This window comes from Sorex araneus, chromosome 2 (genome assembly GCF_027595985.1).
Source record: "Sorex araneus isolate mSorAra2 chromosome 2, mSorAra2.pri, whole genome shotgun sequence".
NCBI classification, from domain to species: domain Eukaryota; kingdom Metazoa; phylum Chordata; class Mammalia; order Eulipotyphla; family Soricidae; genus Sorex; species Sorex araneus.
In genome coordinates, this window is record NC_073303.1 from 5474299 (window position 1) to 5489910 (window position 15612).

Sequence of the window (15612 nt, forward strand, 5' to 3'; positions counted from 1 at the left end):
CTGTGGCAAGGCATTCCCTTCTGTTCTCTCTCTCTAATTAGCTGTTGTGGTTTGCAATAAAGGTGTTGAGTGGCCTCTGTGCTCAGTCTCTAGCCCTCATTCAGCCCGCAACTCCCTTCCCCCACATGGCCTTCGACTACAATGTAGTTGGTGATCGCTTCTCTGAGTTGACCTTTCCCCGGAACATGAGGCCAGCCTCGAAGCCATGGAGTCAACCTCCTGGTACTTATTTCTACAGTTCTTGGGTGATAGTCTCCCACTCTGTTATTCTATATACCATAGATGAGTGCAATCTTTCTATGTCTGTCTCTCTCTTTCTGACTCATTTCACTCAGCATGAAACTTTTCATGCCCATCCACTTAACTACAAAATTCTTGACCTCCTTTTTTCTAACAGCTGCATAGTATTCCATTGTATAGATGTACCAAAGTTTCCTCAACCAGTCATCCGTTCTGGGGCATTCGGGTTTTTTCCAGATTCTGGCTATTGTAAACAGTGCTGCGATGAACATACATGTGCAGATGTTGTTTCGATTGTACTTTTTTGCCTCTCTGGGATATATTCCCAGCAGTGGTATTGCTGGGTCAAATGGGAATTCAATATCTAATTTTTTGAGAATCGTCCAAATTGTTTTCCAGAAGGGCTGAACCAGTCGGCATTCCCACCAGCAGTGAAGAAGGGTCCCTTTCTCCCCACATCCTCTCCAACATCGGTTGCTTTTGTTCTTTTGGATGTGTGCTAGTCTCTGTGGTGTGAGGTGGTATCTCATGGTTGTTTTGATCTGCATCTCTCTGATGATTAGTGATGCAGAGCACTTTTTCATGTGCCTTTTGGCCATTCGTATTTCTTCCTTGGTAAAGTTTCTGTTCATTTCTTCGCCCCATTTTTTGATGGGGTTGGATGTTTTCTTCTTGTAGAGTTCAACCAGTGCTTTATATACCATTGATATCAACCCCTTATCTGATGGGTATTGTGTAAATATCCTTTCCCATTCTGTGGATAGTCTTTGGATTCTGGTCAATGTATCTCTTGCGGTGCAGAAGCTTTTTAGTTTAATGTAGTCCCATTTGTTGATCTCTGTTTTTACTAGATTGCTTAGTTCCGTGCCACCTTTGAAGATACCTTTATCTTCAATATCGTGGAGGGTTTCGCCGACCTTGTCTTCAATGTACCTTATGGTTTGTGGTCTAATGTTGAGGTCTTTAATCCATTTTGATCTGACTTTTGTGCATGGTGTCAGGTCAAGGTCTAAACCCATTTTTTTGCATGTGGTTGTCCAGTTGTGCCAACACCATTTGTTAAAGAGGCTTTCCTTGCTCCACTTCACATCTCTTGCTCCCTTATCAAAGATTAGATGGTCATACATTTGGGGTTGTGTGTAGGGATATTCCACCCTGTTCCATTGGTCTACGGCTCTGCCTTTATTCCAGTACCATGCTGTTTTAATTGTTACTGCTTTGTAGTAAAGTTTGAGGTTGGGGATGGTGATGCCTCCCATCATCTTTTTCCCAAGAATTGTTTTAGCTATCCTTGGACGTTTGTTATTCCATATGAATTTTAGGATTGCTTGATCCATTTCTTTGAAGAGTGTCATGGGTATATTTATAGGGATCGCATTGAATCTGTATAATGCTTTAGGGAGTATTGCCATTTTGACAACATTGATTCTCCCTATCCACGAGCAGGGTATATGTTTCCATTTCCTCATGTCCTCTTTGATTTAATGGAGTAGCGTTATGTAGTTTTCTTTGTAAAGGTCTTTTACTTCCTTGGTTAAGCTGATTCCGAGGTACTTGATTTTCTGGGGCACGATTGTGAATGGGATTGCTTTTTTCATGTCCCTTTCCTCTGCCTCATTGTTTGCATATATGAAGGCCGTGGATTTTTGGGTATTGATTTTGTAGCCTGCAACTTTACTGTATAAGTCTATTGTTTCTAAGAGTTTCTTAGTAGAGGTTTTAGGCTTCTCTAGATATAGTATCATGTCGTCTGCAAATAGTGAGAGTTTGATTTCTTCCCTTCCTATCTGGATGCCCTTAATCTCTTTTTCTTGTCTAATAGCTATCGCAAGTACTTCCAGTACTATATTGAAGAGGAGTGGTGAGAGTGGGCATCCTTGTCTTGTGCCTGATCTCAGAGGAAAGGCCCTTAGTTTTTCCCCGTTGAGGATAATGCTTGCCGTAGCTTGTGATAGATGGCTTCGACTATCTTGAGGAAAGTTCCTCCAAACCCCATTTTGGCGAGGGTTTTCATCATGAAAGGATGTTGGATCTTGTCAAATGCTTTCTCTGCATCTATTGATATGATCATATGGTTTTTATCTTTACTTTTGTTGATATGCTGGATTATGTTGATTGATTTCCGAATGTTAAACCATCCTTGCATCCCTGGGATGAATCCCACTTGGTCGTGATGTATGATCTTTTTGATGAGTTGTTGGATCCTATTTGCCAGTATTTTGTTGAGGATCTTCACATCGGTGTTCATCAGGGATATTGGTCTGTAATTTTCTTTCTTAGTGATGTCTTTGTTTGCTTTTGGTATTAGGGAGATGTGTGCTTCATAGAAACTATTTGGGAGATTTCCTGTTTTTTCAATTTCCTGGAAAAGTTTGAGGAAAACAGGCAGCAGGTCTTCTTTAAATGTTTGGAAGAATTCGCCAGTGAAGCCATCTGGGCCTGGGCTTTTGTTTTTGGGGAGGTTTTTGATCACAGCTTCAATTTCCTTAACATTGATGGGTCTATTCAGGTATTCCAAGTCTTCTTTGTTCAGTCTTGGGAGATTGTAAGAATCGAGGAATCCATCCATTTCTTTTAGGTTCTCCTGTTTTGTGGCATATAGACTTTCGAAGTAGTCTCTAATGATCTTTTGAATCTCACTGGTTTCTGTTATGATGTCCCCCTTTTCATTTCTGATTCGATTTATTAGGGTTCTTTCTCTTTCTTTCTTTGTGAGTCTTGCTAGCGGTTTATCAATCTTGTTTATTTTCTCGAAGAACCAGCTCTTTGTTTCATTGATCTTTCGGATTGTCTTTTTGGTTTCCATGTCATTAATTTCTGCTCTAATTTTTATTATTTCTTTCCTTCGATCTGGTTTGGGTTCCCTTTTCTGGTCCTTTTCTAAGGTCTTGAGTCGTGAAGTCAAGCTGTCTATGTGGGCCCTTTCTTCCTTCCTGAGGAATGCTTGGAGAGCTATAAATTTTCCCCTTAACAAGGCTTTAGCTGCGTCCCATAGGTTTTGGCAGCTCGTGTCTTCATTCTCATTTGTTTCTAAGTATTTTTTGATTTCTTCCTTGATTTCCTTCCTGACCCACTCATTGTTCAACATTGAGTTGTTTAATTTCCAAGTGTTTGACTTGATTCTCCGTGTCAGTGAGTGGTTAGCTTCTATCTTCAGCGCATCGTGGTCTGAAAAGATGGTTGATACAATTTCTATTTTTCCGATTCTATTGAGGTATGTTCTGGGGCCCAGTACATGGTCTATTTTAGAAAATGTTCCGTGTGCACTGGAAAAGAATGTGTATTCTTTCTTTTGGGGGTGTAAGGCCCTGTATAGGTCTATTAGGCCTCTCTCTTCAATTTCTTCTTTCAGAGTCAGTGTTTCCTTGTTGAGTTTTGTTCTTGTCGATCTATCTAGAGGCAATAAGGCCATATTGAAGTCTCCGACTACTATTGTGCTGTTAGTGATGTCCTCTTTGAAGTCTGCTAGGAGTTGTTTTAAATATTTAGCTGGTCGCTCATTAGGTGCATATATGTTTAAGAGTGTGATTTCTTCCTGTTGAACATATCCCTTGATAAACAGAAAATGACCTTCGCTGTCCCTTTTAATCTTTTTCAACCTGAAATCTATGTTGTCGGATATTAGGATGGCCACTCCAGCTTTTTTACGGGGGTTGTTTGCTTGCAGGATTGTTTTCCATCCTTTGACTTTGAGTCTATGTTTACTCTGTTTGTTCAGGTGTGTTTCTTGCAGGCAGCAGAATGATGGGTTTAATTTCTGGATCCATTTTGCCACTCTGTGTCTCTTGATGGGTGCATTTAGGCCGTTGACGTTGAGAGAGATTATTGTGATAGGATTTTGTGTCATATTTCTGTGGTATTTGTTGTTTTTATGTGGCTCCACCTTGTCTTACAGTAGCCCCTTGAGACCTTCTTTCAAGTTTGGTTTTGAGTCTATGAAGGACCTGAGCTGTTGTTTATCCGAGAAGTAGTGTATGGTTCCTTCGAGTTTGAGTGAGAGTTTAGCCGGATAAAGTATTCTTGGTGAGGCATTCATTTCGTTGAGTCTTTTCACTATGTCCCACCATTGTCTTCGGGCTCGGAGGGTTTCCTCTGACAGGTCTGCTGTAAATCTGAGGGGTGCTCCTTTGTATGTAATTTCCTTCTTTGACCTTGCTGCTTGCAGAATTGTGTCTCTATCCATAGCATCCGTCATTCTGACTATGATATGCCTTGGAGTCTTTTTATTCGGGTCTCTTTTTGCTGGTACTCTTCGGACTCCTTGTATCTGGATTCCTGCCTTCTCCAGCTCTGGGAATTTCTTAGCAATGATGTCTTTGACTGTGTTTTTTTCATTGGGGTTACTTCCCTGTGGTTCTGGTACTCCAATGATTCTTATGTTGTTTCTCTTGAAGTCATCCCCCAGGGCTCTGATTCGCTCTATAGCCATTTTGAGGTCTTTGGCCATGATTTGTTGTTGTCTATAAGCTTTCTGCAGCTCATCTTCCAGGTCGCTGATTCTTTCTTCAGCTGTAGTCATTCTACTGTTGAGGGCATCTAGTGAGATTTTTATTTCATCTACCGATTCCTTTATTTGTGAGATTTCCGTTCGAAGATTTGAAATTTCTGCTCTCATTTCTGCTCTCATTTCTTCCTGAATTTTCTTGGTAGACCGTTCCAGCGCTTCATTCATCTCCTCCCTTAGTTTATTGGATGTCTGTTCCATGGTTGCTTGGAGTAGGTCGACTCTCCTCCAGATCTCCTCTCTAAATTGTTTATCTGAGAGGTCATAGATGTGAGTAGCCCCCATTGATGTTTCTGGAATTTTTTCTTCTCCCTCTCTTGGTGGAGGGGATTTTCGCTGCTTCTTCATATTGTTACGGAAGTATAGAGTTGGAGCTCTGTAGTTATTTGTTCCTTTTTCCTTCTTGTGGAAAGAAGGTTTTCTGATCGTGCTAAACTTCCCTTATTAACTGAGAGCTTTTATAGTGTCAGACTAAGCTAATGGCTATTTTGTGTGTTAGAGATTGCAAAAGTGAATTTTCAAAAACATACAAGTACTGATTGAGCTGAGGTAACAAAGAATAACTGCGGCCGCGTTAGCGTTGGCCGCTCTGAGAGGAGGCCACGCCCACTTTTAGACCACGCCCACTAACATACAGGACACGCCCCCAGTGTCTTCCTGCGAGGGCGGGCCGCAGTTAGGGGGCCCGGGGAGGAGCCGGGGCGAAGAGGACACGGGCTGGGGCGGCTGGAAGGTCTCGGGGAGTCCAGGCGGCGGGAAGCGGGGCGCGGGAGGGCGTGGCCGAGGGTCTGTTTCCAGTTGTTTTTCATGTGTCGTTTTCACTGTTGTGAGATACTGCCTTATTGTTTTTTTGATTTGTATTTCCCTGATAATAGTGACAATGAAAACATTTTTATTCTCTTCTCAGGGAAGTGTCTATACATCTCTCCTTCACATATTTTCATAGCTTATTGAATTTCTTATTATTGATATTTTAATGCTTTAAAAAAATTAGGATATTAACTCTTTACTACATATGTAGCATTGTAGCATTGTGGTCCACTTATTAATCGATTTGCTGGAGCAGGAACCATTGTGAGATTTGTTGTTACTGTTTTTGGCATATCAAATATGGCACGGGTAGCATGCCAGGTTCTGCCGTGCAGATGGGTTACTCTCGGTAGCTTTACATATACACTGTGTGAAAATGCTTCCTCTCATTCATTGAAGTATATACAGGGAAGACAAAATTACATGCCCTTTGAAGTGTTTAGCATTATATTGTATATAAATATATATACATATCTAGGACACGTTAGAAATTTGTCTTATTACTATCACTGTATCATGGTTCACTGTCATCCTGTTCATCAATTTGCTGGAGCAGGCACCAGTAATGTCTCCATTTGTCCTAGCCCTGAGATTTTAGCAGCATCTCTTTACTCCTCCTTCCCAAAGGTGTGGCACTAGAGGCTCTTTCAGGGTCAGTGGAATGAGACCCATCATTGTTACTGATTTTGGCATATTGAATATGCCACAGGGAGACTGCCAGGCTCTGCAGAAAGAGCAGGATACTGTCAGTAGCTTGCCAGGCTCTCTGAGAAGAATGGAGGAATTGAACATGGGTCCACACGTACAAGGCAAACCCCCTGCCCGCTGTGCTACTGCTCCAGCACATCCCCAAATCAGACTCTGTCTATAACCTGTAGGCCAAATCTTCTGAGTGCTCTAGATTTGTAAATGTAATCAAAATTTGCTTTTCTCTTTCCTTTATACCCTTTGCATAGTTTACTTTAGAGCAATGTCCTTCTTGTATACACCCAGGAAGACAGTTAAAGATATACTTTTGTAACTTGAGAGTTAACTGACTCCAGATAATACTTATTCCTGGCAATCCATCATATTTACTTGACTCAAGCCTCAGTTGCTCTTAGTTCCTAACACCCTTAATGGGGTCCTGGTGAGTAATTTGGATTTGGATGGTCCCAAGGCAAGCTGCAGCTACCCTGCATTGTAAAGGGACAGTTTAAAAGCCATCTCTTGTTTCTCTTGTCATCCCATTGATCTTTGATTTGCTCGAGCGGGCGTCAGTAATGTCTTCATTTGTCCCTGTCATGTGCTAGTGTAGCCCAATGATATCTGCTCGCTCCAGGAACAGGAAGAGCCTAAACCATTCATTCAGGGTTTTGACAAAGAAGTTTGACCATCTTTTGGTGGGTGGCCATGTGGTCTTTTGACATCCTGTGGAATCCAGTCAGTAACAGCTCTAGTCCAGCGATCCTCTCTGAATTGCATTACGTGTTTGGCCCATCTGATTTTCAATGCCTTGGCAAACGAGACAGCATCCATGATTCTTGATCATCGACAGGGGTTGAACTCCAGATTCCTTCTCTCTCTTGAGTGAAATGTGATTTTCCAAGCATAGCTGTTTAGATTCCTCTTTGGGATACCCAAATAGCATCCTCATCCTGTTTTCATAGGGCCCAGGTCTCTGAGATGTATATTAGTGCAGGAAGAATGGTGGAGCCAGAGGTTTGGCCCTGAGATTTTATCAGCCTCTGCCTGTTTGTCCTTCCTAATGCTGCCGTACTGGGGGCTCTTTCAAGGTCAGGGGATGAGGCCCTTTATTGTTACTGTTTTTGGCATATCGAATACGCTTCGGGTAGCTCGTCAGGCTCTTCCATGCCAGCAGGATACCCTCGGTAGCTTGCCAGGCTCTCTGAGAGAGATGGAGGATTTTAGCATGGCCTTAGTCTCCCTTACAGGTGCTCCCAGTCTACTGAACCATCCCCTCGATGGTTCACTGCCTCATCGTGGCGGGGGTGGCAATGGTGCCAACCAGCAAAGAGTGAACTAACAGCTGCGTGTTTGTCAGCGTGCAGATCATTTCAACATGCCAGTCAACCAAAAAGCTTAAATGGAGATACAGAAATAAAACTACCCAAAATTATGTACACTCCATTACACTGAAAATGTGTATCATTGATGAGATGATACACATTTCTTTGCTTTGGGTTCATTGTCTTGCTGGACTTTAATGCCAAAGGATTATTACAGACCTCATACTGAAAGTATGGCATGTGTTTTATGGCTGAGATTTTGTTCATGAAAAAAGAAACTTAAAATAGAAATCTTTGCATGATAGAATTCTGTGACCATTGGGAGACATTATATATCTAGAAAACAATTCTCCTCTACTTGATTTCTAGAGACATTACAATTCAAACCAAAATGTCCAGTACGCATGTTTCAGTGAGAGACTGATTCTACAACATGTACGAATATATAAAGTTCTTGGAGTACCCCCATTTTGGACAGAGGGAGAAAGTTAGATTTCTGATATAAAATTGAGTCTGATATTATAAGCTTGAACACTTCAATTCAGCAGATTAAAAACTCCCCACACCTATGCTCTTATTTTATTCCAGACATGATGTTGCTAAAATTTTTCTGAAAAAAAACCCTATATAATTCAATTAATGATACTACTACAATTACTTTTCAGAAAATAAAATGAATTAAGATTCTACAGCACACCATCAGCAAAAGTGATTTCGAATGACTTACAGGATGAAAATGATGAGCAGAGACTCCTTAAAAATGTCCAAACCCATGGGGCTGGCGCTATCTCAGGGCAGGTGGGGTGTTTGACTTGCACGCGGCCAGGCCGAGTTTGACTCCTAGCTACCCATATGGTCCCCCAGCACCACCAGGAGTAATTCTTGAATGCAGAGCCAGGAGTAACCCAGGTACATTGCTCAGTGTGACCCCCAAAAAATGTCAAGACTTAACTTTTATATTTGATAATTTAATGGAATATTCTACTTAAGTTTGTATTTTATATACATAAGTCAACTTTACAAGGTGGCATTAATGTATGTGATTTGAAGCCCAAAGAATTTGGAAACATTATTGGACCTCCAAATAACCAATGAGTGCTGACTATCAGGGGGTTTTGATGAGTTTGTAAATACCATGACTGTATCACTGTCACTGTCATCCCATTGTTCATCAATTCGCTTGAGCGGGCACCAGCAACATCTCCATTTGCCTACCCTGAGGTTTTAGCAGCCTCTCTTTACTCGTCCTTCCCAATGGTGCCACATTGGAGGCTCTTTCAGAGTCAGGGGAATGAGACCCATCATTGTTACTAGTTTTGGCTTATCAAATATGCCATAGGGAGCTTGCCAGGCTCTGCCATGCAGGCAGGATACTCTCGGTAGCTTGCTGGGTTCTCTGAGAGGGAGAACTAGACAATAGGAGGTCGTACTTCTGGGAGCTTTGTTTTATAGTCTCTGGATCTTGGCCGTTGATGGGATTACACAGCTCAGGGAGGAGGGTGCAGTTTATGGGTGTGACCACCTAGCTACTGGAAAATGGGAGATCTGGGTGGAGGAGGCCCAGTCCAAATCCGAGCAGGCTTGGAGATCTCAGCCCCGGGTCCCACACACCTGGGTTGTTGCTCTGCCAGTTTTTTTCATGTGTGAGGCTCACCAGAGCATGTGGAGATTGGCCTTGAGCATGGCTGTTGCTGGGTTCCGGAGGTCTTCGGCTGCCCTGGGTCTGCTTGGGGTGGGGAGGGAAACTCAACCCGCACCCCTCCAAGGGGTCCTGGTGAAGACAGCCAGGTGTGGGAGCAGGAGACTCTGCCATAGAGCAGATACGTCACTTATACACTGCTGATCTGGGCTCCATCCCAGGCATTCCATACGACCCCCAAACCGGAGTCAGCCCTGAGCACCTCCCAGTGTGGAAAAAAAAAAAGAGAGAGAAGGAAATAGGTACTTTGGATCAATGTAACTACCAAGACAGAACCAAAAATAGACAAAAGTCCTGGATCAGAAGGCTTTTCTGAAGAATTTGACCAAATCAAACATGATCCCAGGTGTATCCTTCTCAGATTCAAAAATCTGGAGGGAATACTTCTACACACATTTTGAGGTTGACATACTGATACTAAAATCAGTCAAAGATATTACATGCAAAAATGAAAACTACAAAGTAATATCCTTCATGGACACAAATGCAAAAATTCTCAATAAGTTCTTGACAATTCATTTGAGAGATAAATATATGGGTCCAGAGTAATAGAACAATGGGTACGTGTTTACCTTGCATGCAGCTGACCCAGGTTCAATATCATGTAATATCTAAAAGTACAACAAAACTTTTTAATAAACAAGGCTCATATGCATTTTTACATCACCTTAATATACAAAATTTAAGTCACTAATTTTCAGTTTTTATATTAACAAAGTTTCATTTGAGACTCAAAATTCAATGAGTGAATTGTTATATTTATAAACGTTTAAGTATTTTTGACATTTTATTACTCCAATGGTATATGAGCAAAACTTTCCCATTGAAATGTTCCCTCTAATCCATTTTTGATTTCTGAAATTTTCTGATAATTTATATCATGATTGCCCAGTAGAATATGGGCAATTCTTCATTTTCCCAATGAAGAATACATAAATGTCTTCAACACAGATATGCTTTATTTCTCAAAAAAACCTTTCTTACAGCTGACTTAACGGCTTTATTTCTCAAGCTGTAGATCATTGGATTGAATGTTGGTGGAACTACTGTATACATAATAGTGAGTAAAATATCTGACACAGTTGGAGAATCCGAACGAGACTTAAAGTACTCAAAGGAAGATGTAGAAATAAACAATAAGACAACAGCAAGGTGGGGGAGGCAAGTGGAAAAGGCCTTAGCTCTGCCCTCAGCAGATGGCATCCTCAGTACAGAAGAGAATATCTGCATGTAGGAGAATCCAATGAAGGTTAAACAAAGAAATGCCACGAAAGCCAGGAAGGCGGTGACACCCACTTCACTGATATAGTCATTAGAGCAGGAGAGTCTCAGGATCTGGGGAATATCACAGAAGAACTGGTGAATGATGCGGGGGCCACAGAATTGGATGGAGAAAGTAGCTGCCGTACGCATGACTCCAGAGATGGCCCCACTGACCCAGACGCCGGTGACCCCACTGACACATGTTCTGATGTCCATGATGACATCATAGCGCAGGGGCAGACAGATGGCCACGTAGCGGTCATAAGACATCAACGTGAGCATGGCCATCTCAGCAGCTGCACAGAGGATGAAAACAAAGCACTGGAAAACGCATTCCCAGAAGGAAATGTCTCCTCTGTGCAAGAAAGAGTTGTAGATGAACCTTGGGACAGTCACAGAAATGTAGCAGAGATCCAGAAAGGAGAGATGCTTCAGGAAGAAATACATGGGGGACTGGAGACTGTCATCCAGGGACGTGGTGGTGATGATGAGCATGTTGCCAGCTAAAGCCAACAAGTAGAGAACGAGGAACAGACAAGCATAGACGATTTCTAGCTCAGGCTTGGCAGAAAATCCTATGAGTAGAAACCCACTTGTCGTGAAATTAGCCATAATATTCGTTAAATTCTTACAGATATTGGTTGAAAATCACAGATCCTTCATGATTATAGTATTCTCCAAATTCTGTAGAACTGTAAAACAACGGTAAATTAAAAAACCTGTTAAATAAAAGCAAACTATTAATATTTTTCTTCATAAATATAGGAATCATATGTTTTAATAATGATAATGTGAAAGTAAACCTTGTATTTAACTGTAATCACCAATTAACCCAAATCATATAATTAATCTGATATTATATATTTCTTAGTTGAAAATGGATAAAGAAGTTTTAAAATATATTCTGAAAAATAAAATTATATGTACAATTAAGTATAGTTTACATCTACTTTGTATCATTTATAATCATTTTTAATCTAATTAAAACAGGGAACTATGAAATTTTTTATTTTGTATTTGAGATATTAAGTACTTTTGTACACAATACTTTTATAATCATTCAACAAATACTATTTATCAGAATGTAATCTAAAGTATATAACAACATGGTCAAGCTTGTGCATATATTCTGAAAAAGATCAGAATATTTAACAGAAGAAATAATACTCTAAAATAAGTTAATTTGCAACTAATTAGCACCATTAGGTAATTAGTGAATAGTTCATGTTTAAGAAAATTTGTTCAGGGCTCTAAGTGTTTCACAGTAGTTGTGTACTGGACATACTCACCCATGAGTGAGGCCCTGAGTTCAATTCTATTCACTGGCTTAAAGAAAAAAGAAAAAGTATATTCATTTTAAATTATTACAGTAGTAAACACAGACAAACCCTGAACTTAAATTAACGTAAGATTTTAGGATTCCTAAAAATGATGATTATAAGAGGCCAATAATATTATATTGAGGACATCAAAAATGCAATAATTGATAGGATGGAAACAGACACTGTCATCCCGTTGCTCATCGATTTGTTCGAGCGGGCACCAGTAACATCTCTCATTGAGAGACTTATTGTTACTGTTTTGGGCATATCAAATATGCCACGGGTAGCTTGCCAGGCTCTGCCGTGCGGGCGCAATACTCTCGTAGCTTGCTGGGCTCTCTGAGAGGGACAGAGGAGTAAACAGACACTGTTTAAAAAATTAAAAGAAAATGAGACCATAATAAGCAATTAGTTGCTCATAGGCAATATATGATTACGTTTATGCTAATTAATAGACTTTCACCATATCTAGCAGACAGAAAACAAATGATCCTGATTTAGTTTTTCAGCAGTAGAAAAATTACAACGATAGACAGTACTGATGAAAACTGAAAGGAATGTTATTTCCTTACATCTGTAATATTTGAATTAAACATATTGGAAAATCAATCCAGTCTGAATTGGATAAGGACAGCCTCTCCCAGAATTTAAAAAACACAGCACAGTGCATACCAAATTTACAATTTCTGGAAATCAATTCACCCTCATATTTTAATTGTGTGTGTGTGTTCCACAGGATTCATAAAATAAGAGTTTAAATTTAACTAAAGCTGTTAATATAGGTACTGGTACAAAAAAGCCTTCACAGATAATGCATCTTGACATCATAATGACACATATACTCACTTAGGCTTTCTTCGTTTGCTTCTTCAACTCACATGGTCAATTATAGTAGCCTCCAAAAACATTTCCCGTGTCTATATATTTGGGAGCATGTTGCTTAGTTTTCTGGATGAAAACCAACAATAAGTACTATTAATATATATGGAAATATTGCTCATTTACCCTAAAATCTTATCCGTAATCAGTAATTCATATGCAGATGAATGAGGAAGTATAATAAATAGAACTATTGTCTTAAGATAGGCCAATTGAAATGGTGACACTGATTCATTCCAAAATCACAGTCCGTATGACATCTTCCATTCAGCAGATGCTGTATTCCTGAACTTGCAGAAAACTCTTACACAAAATAATTTTTCTAAATCCTGGGTTTATGGTACTGAGGACTACAGAAAGTAAATAGGTTGTCTGAAAAAATCGAAGTTGATGAATAAAGATGTAGGTTTGTACTATTTGAGTCGAGAGAAAGTAAAAAGCATTTAAATCTCCAAAATGTAGTAGATTAAATTTTATTAATTGGATACATTGGCAAAAAATTTCCAAAGTCAAGACTGTACTGATTTAAACTAAAGGGAATATAATTTCCCTGCATCTGTTATATCCCAAATGATTATACTGGGAAAACATTCAAATCTGAACTGGATAAGGACAGCATCTCCCAGAACTCAAAAAAACAGCACATATCAAATTTAATAATTTTGGAAATCAATTCACTTTCATTTTGTGTGTGTGTGTGTGTGTGTTTGCATGTGTGTCCCACAGGAGTCATAGATGAGAGTTCAAATTAAACTAAAGTGTTTTAGGGGTTGGGGCGATAACACAGTCGGTAGGGCTTTTGCCTTGCATGCAGCTGACCTGGGTTTGATTCCCAGCATCCTACATGGTCCCCCGAGCACTGCCAGGAGTTATTCCTGAGTGCAGAGCCAGGAGTTAAGTCCGGTGCATCACCGGGTGTTACCCAAAAAGAAAAAAAAAAACTAAAGTGTTTTATATAGATACTGATATAGGAAGCCCTTGAAGATAATGCTTCTTGACATCATAACGAAACATTTACTCACTTAGGCATTCTTGTAGCCCCCAGGAACTTCTTCCATGTCTACATACTTAGGACTGTGTTGCATAATTTTCTAGATGAAAACCAACAAAAAGAACTTAACTTGTATACATAGAAATATTACTCACAAATCCTAAAATTTTATGCATGACCAATAATTCATATGAAGATATATGAGAAAATATAATAAAAATAAACTCATTGTCTTAAGGGAGGCCCAATTTGGAAAGGTGACATTGATTCGTTCCAGAAGTTTATGCCTCTGTATTCCTGAACTTGCAGAGAACACTTATAGTAAATAATTGTTTGAATCCATGGTTTCTAACACTGTGACAAAAGAGTAAATAGAATCTGAGAAAACTAGAGTTTATGAATAAGGATGTAAGTTTGCACTCTTTGAGCTCAAGGGAAGCAAAAACCATTTAAATCTTCCAAAATATAGTTAATTAAATTTTATTAATTGGATACATTGACTAAAATTCATTTAAATTGTAAAAATCACATTTAAAGTTTTTACATTTAAACGTTAGAAAATAAATGTATCGCGGCCAGCACAACACAGTGACGGTCTGATTGCATGCTTTAGCGCCCTTAGCAGCCCCCATCCATCGGTCATTCTCTTCTTGGGTGAAATTTCAAAACGCCTCTAGCTATCTACTTTCAGTATGAATCCCAACTACTTAGTGTCTGATTAAATCAGTGTTTTGCAAAGTGGACAAGAACAACCATTGGAGAGTTGGGGCTTGGAGGGGTGTATTAAATCAAGAGAGCACTTGTAGCTTTGATTGCCACTGGGAGCAAGTACTGTTTAGTCACGTTTAGATTTCCAGGAGTGATTTGTTTTCTAAACAGGAGTACTAAGTCTTGTTCGCTTTTATTTTTTTCTGGCAAATGATGGGCAATCTGAGTAGGTTTGAGAACTCTCTTTTAGGTGGATGCCAATGATTTTTAAACATAACCAATGCTACACCATACACTTATGAAAATTACCACTATTTTTGTTCTTTATACTTTATATCCATTTTTAATATTTTGACCGTTGGCATATCCACTGTAGGATTTTCTTTCCTTAAATTTCCTTTCTGTCAGAATTTCTCCCACCTTCTCCTTTAGTAGAAGAAATCAGAAACCGGAAGTAATTGGATATCAAAAGAAGCTTAATCGATCTCATCAGATTCTGACAAAGTTTACCTTGAAACTCACCTGAGTATGGTCAGGAGCGTCTTCCCTCAACATAGGGACAAGAGCCGGGTGTGTAAGTAGCAAGTAGTGAAGCTTTGATATCTGTAATGAAATCAACCTCGGAAAAATATCTTCTGCGGAAAAAAAAAAAAATCAGCCCACATTTCAGTCCTTCTTGACCCCTAGAGGTTACACCAGGAAGTTGCCAGGAGCAGAGCTCCTGGCCTCTGGACATTTGGAAGTCTTAATAAATTCCCTTGGGCCAAAACTTGAAATTATATGTGCTTTTCCTACAGAATAATTTGTTGCAGTTGATTTAATGACCATAGTAAGTTATGTGAGTTTTAATTTTGTTTGTGCCATTGTAAAGATGTACTGAAAAAAGACTGTCAATTGTATTTTGATTCAGGAATATGCAACAGTTAATTTAATCAATTCAGTTGTGGTATGTGGTAGTTGTAAATCACTCTGAATGCACTAATATATGTGCAGAATCCAGGTTAAAACACGCTTCCAGAAAACATTATTCCTATGATTACTTGAAGTAGAAAGTAGAGGGAAGTTAAAACTGGAATGGGCTTTGTGTTGAAAAATTCTATGCCGAAAACTCAACTACCAATATCTGTAAATCACAGTTCTTTAAATTAAAAAATAAGAGCGGCTCCTCTGCTCCTAAACGGCCATGA

At 39.6% G+C, this 15612-nt stretch overlaps 1 protein-coding gene across 1 annotated transcript; it reads right to left on the reverse strand.

Annotated features, from left to right (window-relative positions):
• Positions 1-10204: 10204 nt before the first annotated feature.
• On the reverse strand, positions 10205-11137 carry LOC129402391 (olfactory receptor 14J1-like). The gene has a single exon (XM_055128859.1). It carries the CDS (start codon positions 11135-11137, stop codon positions 10205-10207), a length of 933 nt encoding a protein of 310 aa, XP_054984834.1.
• Between the last annotated feature and the right edge of the window lie 4475 nt (positions 11138-15612).